At 37.4% G+C, this 19,868-nt stretch overlaps 1 protein-coding gene across 1 annotated transcript in view; it reads right to left on the minus strand.

The window, feature by feature from the left end:
• The window catches only part of LOC120788559 (disks large-associated protein 2-like), a 41,418-nt gene that overhangs the window by 13,930 nt on the left and 7,620 nt on the right, over nucleotides 1-19,868 (minus strand). The window contains exons 2-4 of the mRNA XM_040124413.1: nucleotides 17,840-18,057; nucleotides 14,708-14,864; nucleotides 13,123-13,342 (exon numbers count right to left, since the gene is read on the minus strand). Of these exons, the coding sequence (XP_039980347.1) occupies nucleotides 13,123-13,342; nucleotides 14,708-14,864; nucleotides 17,840-18,057 (595 nt within the window). The remainder of the gene's footprint in view (nucleotides 1-13,122; nucleotides 13,343-14,707; nucleotides 14,865-17,839; nucleotides 18,058-19,868) is intronic.

The raw sequence follows: 19,868 nt of genomic DNA on the forward strand, positions 1-19,868 counted from the left end.
GCCTCTGTTGCAGCTGACAATATTGTCCAAAAACTTCTTAGTGCTTTATAAAACCAACTGCAGAATCACAATAAAAAGCTTACGCCTTCGAAGAATCAATGTTTGCCAAGGTTGTTGGGAATTTTGCCCATCTGCATTGCCCTAATTGAACATACTAAACATGTAACATGACCTAAGGATCAATCCATACTTATCAGGCTTGGCACAATCAGTAAGTCAGTAATGCATTAAAACATACAGCAGGAGATAACATGCATCATCTGAATCTGAAAAGAGACAGCTACACCATATATTATACATAGATATAAGACACAGAGCAGTAATTATTTTAGCATAAATATGAAAATCAATCATAATCAAATTTTAAAAATTTGGGATGTGACGAAACCAATTTACCATTACAGTGTCTCTCTTGAGAGAGTCACAGAGAATTGCAATTTTTAGAGAATAAGACCAATAAAAAAATGTCATGTACAGACAAAGACTTAGAAAGGAGACAAAGACAAGTTATCATAATCAACTACTGAATTAGCCACTCCACAACTGCAGGAAAATGCCACAAACATGACCTTGAATTGTAAAATTTAATTCTCTGTCAAGTGGCATTTTTGTAGAGCTAGAAGAAATGAAGTTTAGACAGCTGGGAAACAAATAAAATAAGACAAAACGTGCTGAGAGAACCAGACAAAGAACATGTTTTTTAAACTAAAAAGCAAGTCATTCTGTTTTCCTGATGTTGCAACAACATAGTATATATTGAAAAGTGTTGCATGTTGTACTGCAGTATGTAGAGCCTTTTGAAGTTTCACTTTTAACATTCCCATTTTGAAAATTTTACACTGATTGGGGTATGACCACCCCCTTATTTGTATAACCAGTTTACTGCATTTAAATCCCTTTGTAGTTGGTTGCATGAGCGTAAGTCATACTTTACATGAAATGCAAGTACAATGCTGTGCTTAATATATAATTATAATCACGGGTACTTTCTGGAACATTAAATCCCTTATTGTTTCACACTTTGCCATATGCAGTTGAAATTCCCATTTGATTACATAGGTACTATAAAAAAAGATATGGTACTTACATGGACTTCATGTAAAGTGTGACTTAACATCATTAGTCAATAATTTTGGTGCAGAGAATATGAAACAGACTTTGACTCTTTTGCTTTTTCAGCAAGGCCCCTCAAACCTTTTGCTCCTTTGTGGTCAAGACTTAAATTTCAGAAAAATCGTTGCAAAAATTCTGACAGCGTCTCGTCTCCGTCCAAGTCCCTCCATTTGTGTCAGAGGCTGTTCTTGCCATAGTTGTGGACTCAGACTGGCAAAGAGGCTGGTGAGATGCTGTTCTTACTCAGGTCAGGGTGTATTGAGGCTTAATGATGTGCAATGACAAGCTGCATAAATGAGCATGGGGGCTGTAGATGTAACAAAGTGAATGTGATGTCTGTCAGGTCTTACTGCTACACTATTGTTTGTTTGACTTAAGACTGTATTAAATAGGGAAACATTTAATTAAAAAAGGTACATATGTCTTCTAAGTTAATGTATTGCTTAATCATTGTGGTTTAAAGCCTAAAAGTCACAGCCTACAGCTTTATCTAGTTGCAGTATAATCATTATGTCCCTCCTTAACAACTTGCTGTACTGGCTGTCTGGAGCAATGAGCATTGAGTGCATACTGAATAAGGACAAACAAGTTGAAAGCATTGTTTCTGTTTTACATAATTGCATACATGTAGCATGTAGCCTACTCCAACTTTTTTTTTTAATCAAGCCAGTGTAGATTGTTTATTGCTAGGCACATCACAACATGTAAAAATAATTGAGAAAACATTTTGTATACTACATGATCACTGTAGATCTTTCACTTGCATCAGTAAAAATGTCTATTCCGTGATGACTCTTGGATCTTACTAGTGTACTGAAATAGCCTAAAATGGCCTTTTCTTTTCAAAAATTTTTGTTCAGAGCAATCCCTCTTCTGAATGTATATTTTCCTTAATACTGCATGTGCCCACCTAAACTATAGCTCTTTAGCGTTTGCATTTTGCCACTGGCATCTAAAAAAGAGAACTGTATTTGGAAAAAAAGAGCAAGTGACGATTTTTCATATCAGTGTTACTATACCTGACCCAACTACTGTGAAGATATTTCCTCAGGTTTAGGATTGAGCTTGATTATGGCACTGGTAGTTTGCAAAGATGGATGAGTGGATGGATAGATGAATGGATTTGTGAATGGATGGGTGATTTGACATAGGACAACTAGCAGGACTTGAGGGTGTGTATAGGTCAATAGTTCCAGCTGATTCTGCTGGATATACAAAATTTAAGAACTAGGTTTTTGTAGCCCTTTTTCCAGAGCTGTACAATACAAAAGCATGTTGTTCATAGCCACATACATATATACATACAGTGGTGATGCCCCCATGGATACAAGGTGGATTAACCTTTTATGTATGATATATCACAACAAACCAATACAAATCAATGGCCTGGAAGTGTACTTTCAACGAACCCTCTCTCTTTTCATTTCCTTTGCCCCAATTATGAGGTAGTGGTTAGTGTCCCAAATAAAACCATAAAACGTTAACCTTTTCCGGCCTTCACAGATACGTATATAAAAGTTAAAGTAACTTAAAAAAGAGCCCCGCTAGCAGCTCATTGAGGCTTTAAAGTTCATTGTAACCTATAATCAAAGTGTTGGGCAAAACGAAGAACATATTGATCATTTTGCGTTTGTTAGAGCCTTACCAGTAGGAGGGTTCAAAAGATAAGTTTGTCTTGAATGTGGCATTAGAAGAAAAGCTAAGGAGTTATTACAATTAAATAAGGGTTTGCCGTTCTTGAAGAACTGAATCTGCTGAGCAAATTTTATTTTAAGCGGCCTTTTTAGATTAATATATTTTGTGTGTACAAAGATGACACTTTTTTGGGGGGGGGGTACTAGAATAAAGCTCTGTCAAAAATGCAAAAAGTTCATTCAATTGGTGAGCGTCCACTTTGGCCTGATGGTGGCACTAGAAGAAAGGTCATGGATTCACCAAAAACTTTTTGTCTGTATCGTCTAATGTCTGTAATATGTTGCTTTGAACCAGTGTTAGATAGGCAAAATGACTGACAGACCTTGGGCTCTGTTGCTAGTTGGTCCATTAAAGTAGGTTTCGTATAGTCCAGCAATGGCAGCTGAATATAAACTTTGCCACCAAATATAAACATTCCATTGTGAATCTTTTTAAGTATAATTGTAGCTCGCACAATGTCCATAGTATGTGAGAGAATTGGATTTTCTAGACAATCCATGTAAAGCCACTCATGGCACCAATAACAACTGTCTTGTACAACACTGTACATACCCAATATATCTGACTACAAGTAAAATACTGTATGTAGGATTTTGTGTAGACTGGATGAAGAGTTCCACTTTAAAGTTCCAAGTTTAAAAAAGAGATAACAGTTTCGAAGTTTGCCAGATTCTGCAACCATGTGATCATTTTTGAATACTAAATCCATCAAGCAACACATTTAAAATTAGGAGTATTGGGAGTATCTATCCTTCCCTTAAAGCTAAAGTTAGAAGAATAAGCTGAATAAAAATAATACCATAAGTGTAGAAAATCACAACTACTGAAAGCAACTAACTTGACTACATATCTGAAAAGGTCTTTTTATACATCAACAACTGTGGCACGTCCACAATTTGCATCCAAACCTGATTCATAATATCAACTAAAAGCAGCATTGATTTGTGGTGGTTTGATACAAAGCTGTTATGTTGGTCATAACCTGCCTTGCTGAATGCCAGGATATTTAAAATACGGACACACTACTGTGTGCTGATTCTATTCCCCTCTCTTCGCTTAAACAAAATGTATACAATGGGTAAAGCAAGAGCGTGAATCACTAATACCAATGAATTTGAACAGAACTGTAATATTAAAACATAACAAAAACAAATCAAATAAATAATTTTATGGATTTTGTAAAAGGCTTTATGCACGTCTCAATTAAGGTATGTTCCAGTTGTGCAGAAGATATTTTAAATGGAAAAGTTACATTTTTTGTCTCACTCTGTTCAAATGCAGTAGATATTGTACAAAAAAGGCCAGTGTGCTAACACAAGGCCAACATGTGGGACAGTAGTCAACCGTTTTGTTAGTTTTGTTCTTTTGATTTTTTTAAACTCAGTATGCACTAGGCTTTATCTTGAAAAATCCACTAGATTCATGTGGAAACAGATGAAAACATTTAAATGTTTTAAACATACTTAGTGAGTATGACGGCATCTTCAACTTATGATAAATCTTACTTTTAACAAGTGGAAAATGTTAATGAGTCAGACAAAATGTATGAAAAACTATTAACAACATATAAAAAAATATATAATAAAGCGGTTCTCTACCAGACCTACCGTACTCTCTACGCCCCCCAGCTAAGCTACGGGCGCCTAAAATGGGGGGAAAAGGGAAAGGAAAAAAACAAAAACCAAAACAAAAATATGATAGCTTAGTAGAAAACCAAGGCATATTGAGAGGGTCAAAGTTAAAAAAAAAAAAAAACACTGTGCCAGACCCATGCTGTGTATTTGCATTGTGTGAAAGTGTGTAGACTACTTCGCATGGACACAAAAAATACTATTTATGCTACAAGTCAGTTTCAGCTGTGGATGCCATTGTAAAGCTATGACCCCCATTTTGCCATTTGAATTACATAAACATAAACTTCGTAAACATTTTTAATCCATTGTTTTATATCAATTTATGAAAAATACATAAGGCCAATAAAATTTGGAAATGAAAATTCACAAGAAACACCACAATAAGCAAAAAAACCCCCCAAAAAACAACTGAAAACAAAAGTATCACATACTGATTTCATTCATTTAACAAAATAAGCATAAGCTAACAAATGCAGGCTAAACTATGGTTTTCAAAAGGATGCTTCATAACTTTGACAAAATCTGATTCACTAAACAATGCAGTCTGAGATCCCTGAAAATTGCAACATGATTGATGCAAAACAGAGTAGCATGTTTTCTCCAAGAAACCTTGAATAAATGCAGGAAAATAACACATGGGTAGAAAAGGATTTATATCCAAGCAGTGTTACAGGTTCAGGCGAGATCAGATTCCATCCAAAAACCTTTGTCCTCAAAACTGGACATCACAGAGTTGGCACAGTTGTTGCATCAGATCTCTGGATGACAAAATGTAAACAAAACAAAACTTGTGGGGTAATTGACTACATACTGTAACATATTAGATAGACAGTTAAGAATTTCTTACAAATAATTATATATTTTAGTACACAAAATATGGTTGCATGGTTAAAAAATAATTGTAAATACCCTTTATCTGTTTCTTCTTCAGTCTTTTTTTAAATGTATAGCTTTTATGAATATATTTTTAAAATAATATTTTGATCAATATCTGCATTTTTGCTACATTTCTACTTGTTTTAAGGGAAGGGTAATTTCTTTGGGCTAAATGATGAAATGATAATGAAACACTGGATTAAACCTATTTATAGCATGGGTGAGTTCCCTGGCATCAGTCACTAGTTTGCAGTTCAATTGGATAAAAGATTTAGAGGAATGTTAAGCATTTTTACAGCAATTCCAATTCTATTATCGCAGGCTTTGTTTTCTAATTTTGCTGTAGTCGGTAAATAAATTTTCAATGTGTGATGCACTTACGATTCTTCATATCTTTTGTATAGGAAGTCATAAAGCACACGGATGCTACTACATTGCAGGAATCTCAGGATTCTCACCAGCAAACTTTTGGATTCTAGTCTACCTATAAGCTAAAATGGGAGAAATGTGAATGAAACAACTGTTTTGCAGGAAACACTAAAACAACCTTTAGTGCTGTCCGTGGCTCATGCAAAAATAAAAAAAGAGCCGCAGAATATTTTCTGAAAACATCATTCCATTCCTTTCATTGATGAGTTGCGTGAAGGCTTAACATAAACACCTAATATCTATAACTGCAAATATTTAGATGGCATAAAAATACGACAGAGAACAAAAGATTTGCATAGAATGAATGAATGTAGATTGGAGACATCATGAGTGGCCAGTCTTCAGCACCTTTAAATTACTTTCCCCGAAGGATGGGAATAGATGTAAGTAAGGATTGCAATTGCAATCCCCTCTTAATCATTCAAAAAAAAAGTATGAATAAAAGCCTCTCCAAAGTTTTTTTTTTTTTTTTTTTTTAATATATACTGTATATATATATTTAGATATTAAAAGGATTATAGGCTAAATGTTGTCACAGTCATATGCCTTTCATGGAAATCAATTATGTTTTATGCTAACCCAGCCTTTGGCTGGTCTGTAATGAAATACTCAAAATTCTTTTGTTTGGGTTTAATAAATAGGTTAGAAGCCTTTTAAAAATGCTTATTCTGTATTGCAAATAGTGGAGAATGGCAACAATACAGAGCTGCTGCCAAAAATTACCAGCACAACATGCCTTAATACAGTGTTCCTCTGTAACATATCTTAGATTATCAAGGCAAATAAATTATTTAGCTAGGAATTTCAGCCCAGGGTTAATGAGTTACAGTAACAGTTGTGTCAGTTGGAGCTACTGCAACAACTGAAAAGGAAATGTCTGCCTTTTCTTCTTTTGTGGCTTTAATTTTGATCTTACCTCTAGTACAACCTTTTTCTAAATATCTTTTCAAAATGCCACTTTTTCTGCAAGTATTGTCTTTTGGTCGTGCAAAGGGGGAAGTAGATCCACTCTCTTTATAAAGTGAAAGATGTAGCCTCTCCTTTATTAAAAGTCCTTTTGCAAGGTTCACATTTCAGTCAGGGGTCTGATACATACAGGCTTCCCATGGTCCTGTGCTGCAGTGATTATCCAGAGATAAGTGCTGTCAGACTTGGAGATGTTTGTTGGTGGCCTCAGTTCCATGGGCCTCAGTATTAACTTTGGTACACCATGTTGGTACAATGGGACAATGGAGGGGATGAGTGGTTGAAGGGAATGCCAGTGGCTAATGAGCAACTATTATTTTATGAGTAACAGACAAAATGAGCAATTGGCCAAATATAGCAGATGATTGAGGGATCCCACCCATTAGGGTTTGACAGGAGCCCAGCTAAGCCATCACTAGTGAGGCGGTGTTAGTACATTCAGTGGTACTATACTGCACCTCTGGGAACATGTCAGAGAGGTAGAGGCCCTCAGCGGCTCTGATTGTCTACTTATAGGGACAATGTTTCTCTGTTATCTTTCAGCAGTGATGAACCAACCTATCAAGAAATATTCCACCATTACAAGAGAAATGTGGCATTTAAAAAAGGTGAATATGGTAGAATTTAGTCCAAATCTGTAAAGATAATTTACCAAAGCAGTCAATCCAAATCCTGTTAGACCGTTTCCTCTAAAATAGACATGAACAGATAGGTGAGACACTTCACCAAACATTTTACAACCTCCAGTCACAACTGCATGAAAAACTATAGGCAAAACACTGTTATGAACTACCAACTTCCTTACGAGGTGCACAAACAGCGGGATGATGAACATGTTGAAATAAATGGAGGCAGGCCTGTAAGACTCGAAAAAGTGCTGTTTGGTTTAGAACCACAACTACTACTTTAACCCCTCTCAGCGCTGTCAACACAGTATGTTTATAACTGCAAACAGTACAAGTATTGAATATAAGTTTCTCTATATACAAAATGGTACATCTATATACATATACAGAGTTTGAACATGAATGCAGTTTGTGCAGGAATGAAGTGAAGCCAATACATTCATACTTGATGATCACTGTGAATCCCCCTTACTGTTTTCCTCCCCACATGCTGTTAGACTTTGAAATCAGTCACAGATTATTCACCGTAAACAAATTTTAGCCAGGGACTAAGTCCATAGAGCCTTGAGAAAGTGTCATCCATACAATATTCCAGATGATTATTCTTTTACAAATTTTATAGGGGTTATTATCGGTTATCATCATCTCAGGTTTATTCAAATAAATTTAAGTTCACAATTGAGAAAACTTTTGTAAATTGGAAATTTTCAGAATGCCCATTTCAACTGGAACTGGCTACAAAATGGATGAAGGCCATGGCAGAGGAATGCTTTGCTTGGAATAACTAAAAAGTAAATTATATATCAATATATTAATAAATAATATATTCATCTTTAATGCATTCATTAAAAAACTAGGGTTATAAAGTTATTCACAGTATTTTTTCAGTATAGTCAGGTGCTTAAGAGAATGTTTCTACATGAAGAGAAACTGGAATGAACATGAGCTCGAGCTATTCAAATTCATGTGCAGAAACAGACCAATTTATACCTCACCTCACAATGGCTGATTATTGAGTTTTATCATTAAATGACCCTCAGATTTCTAATCATGTTTATGGTAATTGACTTTTCTCTGCCGGTTGGGTATTTAAGACAATGGAGGGAAGATAATGCTGCACTTGTTGGCACTTGAGGATCTGAGCATCAGCCACATTCTCTCTCACATTCTTATGTCAACTCAGTCTGGTGTATAACACGATCGGTCTCATTTATTCCATGGCTAAGCAAGACACTTATCAAAAGATTGCTTGAACAACATTTTAACCTGTTCAAGGGATGACAGACTCTTGTGTCTGCATAGAGTAAAGGGACATCTAACAACAGCACTGCCCTGCCTTTCTTGATAAATGTCAGGTTTTTACCCTGGCTTCCTAATCTCATTTTACAGTATGTGTAGAATGGGAATGATTAGAATGACATAGACAGATATGACATGGGCCCACTGGTGTACTTTCTGCTCCACAGTTCTAGACTTGCGCTTCTGTGACCACCTGTGTGGCCACCTGAGTCCGGCTGCTTATTGGCCTTTTGCTTTTTGATGACCTCCCATGGGAAGTCCTCGATTGGAAGTGGGCTTGCAGGGCTTCCTGACCCCTCTGGTGTGCTTTCAGGGGTTCCCTCTATAATCTCAATTCGGGGCGGGTCCATCAAATCCATTATGCTGAAGGGTGCTGGCTCTGGTTGGCACATCACTGACTTGTCCTCTGTATTCTGTCGAACGGACCAACTTGAGCCTGCTTGAATTCCTATGGACACTCTGTCATCTGTTTGTGTGGTGCTGTCACTGCAAGGCTCCCGGCACAAAGTCCACATATTGTAGCACTGAGTAAAGTTGAAGAAGTTGCTGTTAAATGTCTTCAATTCCCCACAGACATCTCTTCGCAGCTCCGCCAGCTCATAGCGCATTGCTGAGATTTCATCCTTCCACTGCATATTGAAGGCAGCAACCATGTTGGCAGATTCCTTAAAGGCCTGAATGGCCTGAGGGACTGGCGGCTCAGAGGTGGCTATGGGTGAGGCAGTAGGGACCCTGTATGAAGGTGGGGATGCCGGTGGGACAGAGATGGCTGTTACAGTAGAGCTAGTACTGTGCTGGCTGCGAGCAGCAGCAGTCTCTCTCTCCAGCCTTTCCAGCTCCGCATAGGCAGAGGAGCTAGCACCGTCATCATCCTCTATCATGTCGTCATTTAGTAAAGAGGTCCCATCCACAACATCATATCCCTCTGGAAGAAAAATTTGAATATGCAAACAGAAGGACATTCAAAGTGAAAGGAACAGCTGGAGTGTGATTTGATTTGGATTCTGAACTACAAAAATAAACACATATCTATGGAAATCATACAGTATGTGAGTGGCAATAATTCCAAAGATACACAAGATCAGACCCAATAATTTCCCATTTGGTTCTAACGATTTAAGGGTTACAAAAGGGACTGGTACCTACCATTGACTGGTGTGCTGTTCACATGTGAGTATGTCTGCACTTGAGTTGTTGTAAAGCGAAAGGTAACTTGAGTAGTGTAATATCAGTATCTGAGTATATTGTTGGTGGAATTAACAACATGTTTTGAAAGTTTCTTATCATCAGTAACAGATTTGGATGAATATTAAAGATTTTTAAGCTTTTAAAGCTTCACATAAACTTTCTGTGGTTATCAAGTTACTATTTACAAAAACTTTTTACAAAAAATCTGGTATGGCATAGTGTGTCAGCTCTAAGTAATACAGCTATTTCCTGCCCGAACCAGTGCAGAATATACACCTTTGCTGAAGTAGGCTCTTGAGTTAAGCCTAATTTAACTAAGACAATAATGATTGTCATTAAACTCACATACTGTAGGCTTTTCACAATGTTTTTACACTGCCTTCTCAGTCATCTCAAGGCTTCTTTCCATCTTTTCACTGCACAGCACAGCAAAGAGTGGAATTAAACATGAAATGCATCAATCACTATCAAATGATGAATCCATTTTCTGAGAACCCTCTTCTTAAAACATATCAAAACGTTTTTCAGTGACCTGAAATTTGTGCCTTTTTGTGCAAAAGAAAAGATGTAAAGGGAATACAGGAATCACAACCCACTGGGCCAAGAAGCAGATATGAACCCTATTGAACATATCAGGTCCAAGGTGGCTGATTAGACCATATGGAGTAAGTAACCCAATGAGGGGAGGGGTCACTCCCCCCTTCAGGGCTGCACCAGGGAGAGGCTGCAATCCCACAGTCAAAGACAGCTGACAGACTCAATGCCAAGGGTTAGACTTTGCCACACGTGGCCTCTAAAAGAAGTAAAATTTTCATTGAAAGAAAAAATAGAGTTCGCACATGTACAGCAGACAGGTGCTGCTCTCACAAATTATTGGAGACAGTGGCAATGCTATAACATTTGGTGCTATTTTATGGTTGCGAAACGAAAACATTCTGAAAAGTTTGGGAAGTACAGCTCTCATACATTTACACTTAAAATGTGGTCTAAGAACACTTCCAATTGAGACATGGTAAACAACTCACAAAAGCCAGCATCACATTCGTCACTGTAATCAGTATTAAGATGTAAAGTTTTAAGAAAAAATCAGTGTCTGAGGTTTTGAGAGTTGTTTGGAACCGCGTTTGCTACTAGGATAACATAACGAGATATTTCTACCAACTATATATATAACCTCTATGTATTTATTTTTACTGAGAAGGCAGTGTAAAAACACACATATACATAGATATATGTATGCGTGTCAACATTAAAGTACCTGCAACAATCATCATTGATGCCTCCAGTTGTTCTTTCCCCCTGGTTATCCTTCAAGAGATGGATGGTCAAATGGAGAGGGGTTTGCTGCTCGTCTGCCCTATGGAGCATCATGGGATCCCTTCCCCACTCAAGGGCCCACTAGCCTCTCATGAGGTTTGCTTCATAAGCCGCATACAATTCAATTATAATCTAGTATTGAATCCTAACATAAAAACATGATTCCAGGAATCAGTATTTTTTTTTAGCCAAGATAACCTGGAAAAGTTATTTTATATTATTTAAAGGCCACTATTCCCTCAGAACAGTGCAAAGAGTACACCAAAGAAATATTATTTACAGTATGGCTTGACTTGGAGGTGAAAGTACTGTATATAACAAATCACCATCCAGGGGACCCTTCCTCTGAGTTGCTATAACCTTATCTGACATATTGTAATTGAAGCATCATGCCAATCTTCAAAATACCACCTCACAACATCTTGTACAGTCAACTGCTTGTTTTAACCCATATAGAGCTGACAGATTTGGAGCAGAGAGCTAAATGAGTTCAGCAAATAAGACAGTGGGATTGGAGAACACTCCTTTATCCTCAGTACTTCTGTCACATCGAAGAAATTGTAGATGGAAACCCAATTGAAGATGAGAGGATTCCAAAAACAAAAGTCCAGATTGAGCAAGAAAAACAAAGCCCACAAAATGAGTCGAAGTGCAAATGTCTCCAATATTAAATTGACAGAAAAGTATGCAAATACAATAAAAATCCTCGTCATAATATTTAAAAATGCATGTAATTAAAGAAAAATGTTTCAATAGGGTTCATAGCTTTACTCTTGCAGGCAAACACCAAATGCACTTAGTGAGGGAGTTACTGCAAAGACACTGCTTGCACAAAGAACCTGAAATGCTAATTTTAGGGATATATTGCTTGCACTGTGTCGCACAAAACCTTCAAATCCTTGCATGTATTAAAAAAGTAGCATGTAGTACAAATATCAAATTGAGTCACAAACAAAATGCACTGATTTCAGTTTCACAACATGGTGAGTTTGGATTCCACAGTCATACATAACTGTAACAATGAAATATAACCAATAAAATTAAGTTTGCTCACTTGGAAAAATTTAAAGAATTCCTGTAATAACATTTACATAACATTCAGTAGTTAATTCGACTGAAACCGCTGTTCACAAGGTGAGTTTCATGCAACACAATACAGCAATACTGCAAATAAGTGAAGGTTGTACTTCCCAAATTCTAGTAGTATACCATCGCTGGACAGTTCCTTTATGCAACCAGCACGTGTGTATGCATGTGTTCTAGTCTTTAAAGCTTGTTGACTTACCTTAAATTGGTTACAAGATTGTTTTTTTGTTTGTTTAGTTTTTTTTATTCTATAAGGTCAATTACAAGGTCAGTTGCAAAGAATATGCTAATGTGTTGGTGCAACAGAGCAGGGGCAGGACAGGCGGAAGGCTTGTCCGGTATATCCTCTCAACACAAATATTTCAAAAACCTGCCGCTCCCCTACCCCTGGCCCGTTTCAGACTTCACTCCTTCCTAAGTAACTCACAGGCTTCGCACAACACATAGATAACACCACAGGTGAACATGCTTAGGGTAGGGCCTATTCCTCTTAGGCATGCCATGTGATGTGGCAGTGCTGTGTTGTGATATTGTGTGCCATGAGCGTGTGTTGCCATCTGAGTGTTTGAAATGCAACCCTCCCACCCTTATCCTAGTCTACAGCTTGGAAACACTACAAGTGACCAACCAGAAGCTTGGCTAATGATTCATGAGTCGTGCAAAGTAACACACAAGCAAATCCATCTAAACAATCGGGAGAATGCAGAGGCAAAAACAAACACACGCACACCATAGTTTCCATAGGAAATAACTGGAATCATTCAGCCCGGCATCTCTGAAGCTCAAGGGTTCCCCACTGTACATATGTAGGTATGTCAAGTTTGTGCGCATGTATAGGATGTATGAAGATATGTAGTCTAAACCCTCTCTCGTTTGGGGGGGGGTTGTTTTACCTGTTGTGGATCTGAGAGTTGAAGTGACAGTGGAGGATGTCATTGAAGGCAAGCAGTCGTCATCTTGGGAATAACCAGCCTGAATTGCACGGAGGTAACTGTGGCTTCGAGTGCGGAACGAACCAGGCAGGTCCAAGGCCTCCATGGCCTGGGATTCTACTTCACTAAAAACGGACTCGCAAACTGACTCAAACTGGCCATTGATCTCAGTCTCACTCACCTGAGAGACAAAAACAGGAATAGCAGTCCTTAATTTTTCCTCTTCCTTTCTCTTTCTCACTTTGATTCTTCCCCTTTGCACAGCAAATATGAAGGAGTGTTAGCATAAGGAAATGCCACTGTCACTTCCGACCTTAAACTGAATAAATGTCAAGATCAAATGAGAAAAAGGGCAGATGACAACAAAAACAATCAGAAAAATATTCAGTTTATGTTATAAAGCATTCCATTTACCACCAACCCCAAAACAAAGGTGTACTGTACTGTATACTGTATGTTACCACATGGAAACTAGGAAAAACACACTGCAGTTTCAGTTCTTTATGTTGTAACTCTAGCAAGTCTCTTAGAAATATTCTAAATACTTCTAGCTGATACAAGATGAATTTATTTGTTGATGTCAAGATCTCTCAACAAAGTCATGTAATTATGAAAATGAAATATCTACCCAGTTCTATTCTGTCCTGTCATTTCCTCTCCTGTCCTCTTCAAAGATCCTGTTCACTATGTATGCTGTATAGTTTTGGTAATATTTGAATTATGTACACTCATGTATACTTAAAGTTAGAGAAAATTAATATAGTCAATTGCTTTAAAACTCTGTAGTAGAATATTGCCTAAACATAATCTCACCTTTTTCTTATTACTTCAGTGTTTAACATTCTAAATCATGTTACAGAAAAGAGCTACTGTTACTCTTTCTTCATATAGATGCTTGGTTGCTGGCTGTGTCAAATTGTCTTACTGTAGCAAGCATGTCTTGTGCCACCATGGAGGTCCAAAACAGACTTGCACAATTGATCCAACTGTATAGTTTCGTAGCAGGGTATGAAAAAGGGAGATACCTGAAATGGTTGGTGTATGATGAGAAGTAAGACATCAAGTTGTTGTATCTCCTGGCCTAGTCTCTACTTCAAGTCAAGTCAATTTTATCAATATAGTGCCAAATCATAACAGCAGTTACCTCAGCACTGACTCAGTTATCTACTTCTAACCATTATTCCAGCCATCCTTGGGCCAAATCCGGAAACAGACTCTCTGATGTCAAACTGATATCTTAGAAAAACTTGAAAAAAAAACTATAAAATACCTTACACTGTGTCTGGAACTTATTCAGAAGTAGGCCATCGATTAAACCAACAATTCCCAGTCCAAAACAGCACAAATTATTTATTTCTATTGAATTCAGTTGAGACAGCAATGGCTATGTCTACGAAACGATCAGCTGTGGACCTCCAATATGGACACTTGTGGATGTTTTATGTCTCAGTATTGCCCTCTACACAAAGCTACTACATACAAAACAACATAACATAAACGCTCTTTCATATCTCATGTCTCTCCGATGCATGTGTTTGCGACTCACCTGGCTGACGCAGCTAGCCTGACTGAGGGTGCTGACGGCGCGCATGTAGCTCTGGTTGCGAGATCGGAAGGGCGGGGGATGAAAGGTGGTGGCAGGGTCCAGCGTGACACTAGGGTGGGGCCGCATATCTCTTGTGGTTTGCAAGTGGTAGCCCTGGCTGAACAAGGACAGGGGGTAGGGATAGACACGATTGCAAAATTCAAAAGCCACACATGGAACATCACTAGATAATACTTTATTTAATTAATCTACTGGTTAGCATCTATTGGCATGGTCTTTCTTCTTTTTGAATACATAATTCATGATCTAATTTTTCTATCCAAAGTCAGTATCAGCACTTGAATGACTCATCTTCCAATGACACCATCTGAACTATTGGGATCAACACTGCACTATTTTTAATGACTGGAGTCATTAGCTTGTAGTCCAGCTCTAAGTGTCCTACGAGAAAACAGTAACTCTCATCCCAAAACTGCAGAGAACATGTGTACGGCTTGTCTCTGGTTCTTATTAGATAAACAGTGAGAGCTAGGAGCTGCAATAAGAAGACATTATTACATTCTAAACTAGAGGCTAAAAACGAGGCCTGGTTTGTTTGTGGACAAAAGCAGATTGGATCAGAACCCCGCTGAAATGATGGTAACAAAAATAAAAGTAAGCACTGAGTGACGGATGCATGCCTCCCCACGTTCACAAAATTTGGTTCTATCTGAAACAGTCACTAGGGAACACATAATGTGTGTGTGTGTGTGTGTGTGTGTGTGTGTGTGTGTGTGTGTGTGTGTGTGTGTGTGTGTGTGTGTACACACACACACATAAATATATAAATATGTATACATTAACATATATATATAAAAACAACCAGTATTAACCTATTGGCAAGAAGCCACAAGATGTCATGAGCTATCCATGAGCTAACATAAAGTAACCATGTGCATAAGATACAGTATATTACAAGTGGCCTCTGCTTAGTGATAACAGAGAACACCTGGACATATTTAAAATGACGTCTTTACCCTTCCAGCTGCATGAATCCCAACCGGCATACAGACACAGAGTTACAAAAAGAACACAGTAGTAAGAAAGTGAATAAATGATAAACTAATGATTCATACTAATTTTACTTTGACAAACTGCAGAGGGATGATTAGGAAATTATTAAGTAAAGATGGAGCACTCCAAGAAGTCAAACTTGTTTTTGAAAAACTGTTAAGGATCCATTGATCTACAATTTAGTTGCCACCAAGTATAGTGTGACACTGTATTTAAGGCTTCTGATTAATGAATCCCTATTATTTCACAATCTACTCAACCACAGCAGAGACTTTTGTAATACATTATTTTTATATTTACACTGTATATTATTATTGATTAAATAGTAATAGTAAATACCACAAACACCTCTTACTATAACACAATACATTTAACACACAATAACTGCAGCACAAACTACAGCCTCTAAAATGACCGTAAGGTTGAATCAATAAAAGACAACAACAAACACCTCTCTTAAACAGTTTGAACAGAAACTGAACGATATAACCTTTATGAAAGTATGATTTATTGCAGTGTTGTTTTATTAAACTGCATTAGTTTTACCTTAGTGTACCTAACAAAATGGAAACTGGGTGTATTTCCATGATTGTCTTTTTTACTGCAAAAAAAAATAAATGCATTTCTGGGTAGAAGAAATATACTCAACGCTTTGATGTATTACTGATCAAGCACATCATACCTTAGGCTTCTCATCATATAGTATACCTTGACACATAAGTGTTAAGTGACTTCAACGTATGCCCTTCCATGTGTCAACGTTCCCCCCCCATCCAGTAAGCCCAGGCAAATTTAAGCCTGCTCTGTTGAGCTTGACATTGCAAAAAGGCGACAATTTTGCTACAGACTTGTCAACAGCACTGTGATAAGATGAGACACATCGCCTGTATAAAATGTTGGGCAAATATTGAACTAGAAGATGAAAAAGGTCACAAACACAAACCCCATTTGGTACTGAAATCCTCAGCAGAGCACTACTTTAACTGATTTCATGAAACAGTCATGGATCAAATACTTAGCCAACAGTGCTCAAGAGCAAGTTAATAGTGTTATTATAAAACAAGCCAACAAATAACCACACCCCAGCTCTATATAACAGCTTAATACAGTTGTCCAGGCGTGCATAAAATTATGTATGACACAATAACAAAAACTGGTCCTCTTATTTTGTTGCCAAGCAACTTCACTTGGAATCACCAAATAATATTAAATCCCTTCAAATCTCTCAGGGACAGCAGCTGAGCAAAAATCAGAATCAACAAACAACACAGCTAATGCTGTGAATTAAAACATTTATTGAAGGCAAGAGTTAGAATTTATACAAACCAATTTGAATGTTCTTCTTTTGAACCCCCACTTAAAACACTGAATATTTTTTTTCAGAGACACTTACTGTAACAGGTAATCAGCCATTGCAAGTCAGTTTTGCATGAAACTCTTCTTTATTTCGGTCGAATTCACCAAAAGTTATTACTTATTCCTTAAATTACTACAGTTTGTGGAGTATTTTGAATACAATGCTGACAGAAAGGTCTTACTGCAGTACTGACATGCACTATCAATGATCACTAAAATTAAGGGTGTTGATCTGAGGCTCATATAATATGGATGTAGCATGGGCAGTGTTATTCACAAGTGTATTGAAGCTTGAGAACACCTGAGCCAACAACCTACATAACAGCCCTGCCACCATAATTGTTTGAGTGTGTGTTTGTGTGCATGGGTATTTGTGCAACACTGTGAAGTTTAATCTTAACCATTTGTACTGACCTCATAGTACAGTCTATGTACCATTTACCACTTTGTCAGTTACCGGAGCCATAATCCAATTCCTGTCTTCAGAGTTGAGAAGACGCACACTGCAACAAAATCTAAGCATGTAATAATTAACAATTCGAGGGAAAAAAAAGTTTTTGTCGACCCTAAAGCAGCCGGCAATTCCTGGGCTATACCTAGTAATAATAATGATATTTTAAAGAATGACAGTTTCTTCAGTTTTCTTTCAGTTAAATTTCTGCATTGAAATTGAAATCAACACATAGCTTAGGCGTGGGTATTGAACTCGGCAGCCCGGCCTACCTTTGGGAGTCTAAATGGGGTCTCTGCATGGCTGATTTGAGGACAAGAGCATCAGGCCGAATGGCTTTCTGTGGGGAGGTCTTAGGGCTGGTGTCAGAGTCACCACTTTCATCATCCACCTCTCCCATAGCTTTGACATAGCTACTGCTGCGCATCCGCCGACACGGGATCTCCTCATCCTTGTCGCCTGGGTATCCACTCCATTCATCCTGGGGCACCTGTGGGAGATAACACACTTGTATTAAATACTACATAAAAATTAGAACCATAAGTCTATAATAGTCTAAGATATTACTTGTTTACTTGAGCCAGTATCTATGGTGACTTGTTAAATGATGCTGGAGTACAGATGTAACAGTGGGTTATACTTCTCAAAGACAAAATATCAGGCTTGTACAGTAAGCTTAATGAGAGATGATATTTGCAAGTACAATGGGGCCCAATTACCCAAATGAGTGTGAGAACTGTATCACGTAGTTGGATAAGCTCTGGCTGGTTTTTCCCTAAACAGAAAATTAAGCTGATTCACATCTTTGGTTTCAAGCTCCACCTCTGTTTCATTCATCTCTGAGCCTGGGCTCTCAAATTAAACGAGCTCAATGCTTAACCTTACTCCACCCATGAGAGATCCAGTGGGTTTGTCAAAGCTAAATGTTATTTTTATATGTGTGAGTGTGTGTGTGTATCTCTCTCTCTCTCTCTCTCTCCTATATATATATATATAGGGAGAGAGAGAGAGATAGAGTGATGCATATTTATATAATAGAATAATATTAGACTATCCAGATGCACTCTCCCTTTATGCCGTATCTGAAATAATTGCTCATATTTGTTGCATATTGCAGTACATTTAGCATTTTATTCAAGAGTCCAGATTCTGAATGTACAATGTTTAAAATGTATGCAATTTGTAATAACCTAAAAAAAACTCCCACAATGGAAAAATGAAGAGTCTAAAGCATGTACATACATTTTTCTGGCTGTCATAATGGCACATGTTGAAGCCTCTCAGAGGCAGGACCTCAATAGAGTGTTTATCATGTAGGAAACACTTGCTGTAAAGTAAGCACACATATATATTCTAAAGGAATTTTAATCTTTTTGTAGCTTATTGTTTGCCAAATAAATATGGAAATAGTATTCGATAAGCAATCGGATAAAGGCTAGCTGACTGCTTACAATGTTGGCTCTAAACAAAGCGTGGCTTCAAGTGCCAGGTAAGATAGCTGACTGAGACATCTGTCAGTATTTTACAGTGATAATATCTTTCACAAATTGACATCTTTTTTCAAATATTTGAATCACACATGCATTTAATACAAAAAGAAAGCTAATGTTGGACAGTTTGAAACTCACTGTTGAGATAATAACAGGTTTAACATGAAACATGAAGTACTTTTGGACTTAATGGCCGAAATACGTTTGACTATAGGATCTGTTGTGTTTTATGACTTAAGTCTTGTGCTTGGTTTTTCCATGGCACAGTTAAATGAATCTGAGATGTGTCTGGCTATTACTCTGAATGGTAGTCCTTAATCAGGCTTCAAAGGCAGTTGTTTAAGGTTGCCTTTCCATTCTTTTCACAAACAGATATCTGTGTTCTTGTCCTTAACTGTAATGCTGCTTTACACCAGTTCTTAATTTCACCATATGTTGCAATGCAATAAACAAAGATATATCATAGCATATATGTAACTGAAGGAAAAAATATGTCTACAAAGGCAAAATCTTTTTTTACAAAGCAGGAATTGAACCTCTGCTGTGGTTATTCACTTAATTATGTTTCGCAGACTTTTATTGACAGCTGAGATGTGCGATGAGGGTGGCAGATGTGTAATGACGATGCACAGTCTTAGGTTTTCTTACAACCATGTAGTAACATTACACTAATGCATACACTATCATTTTAACACTAAAAAGGCATAAACTGAGAAAAGACTGAACTGCCAGAAGGCAGGACCATTAAGAGTTCAAATCTATGCAGCAAAAAATCAAAACTTTTTTTCATGTCGACTGAATGAAAAAGTAG

Source organism: Xiphias gladius, chromosome 4 (genome assembly GCF_016859285.1).
Source record: "Xiphias gladius isolate SHS-SW01 ecotype Sanya breed wild chromosome 4, ASM1685928v1, whole genome shotgun sequence".
Taxonomy (NCBI): Eukaryota; Metazoa; Chordata; class Actinopteri; order Istiophoriformes; family Xiphiidae; genus Xiphias; species Xiphias gladius.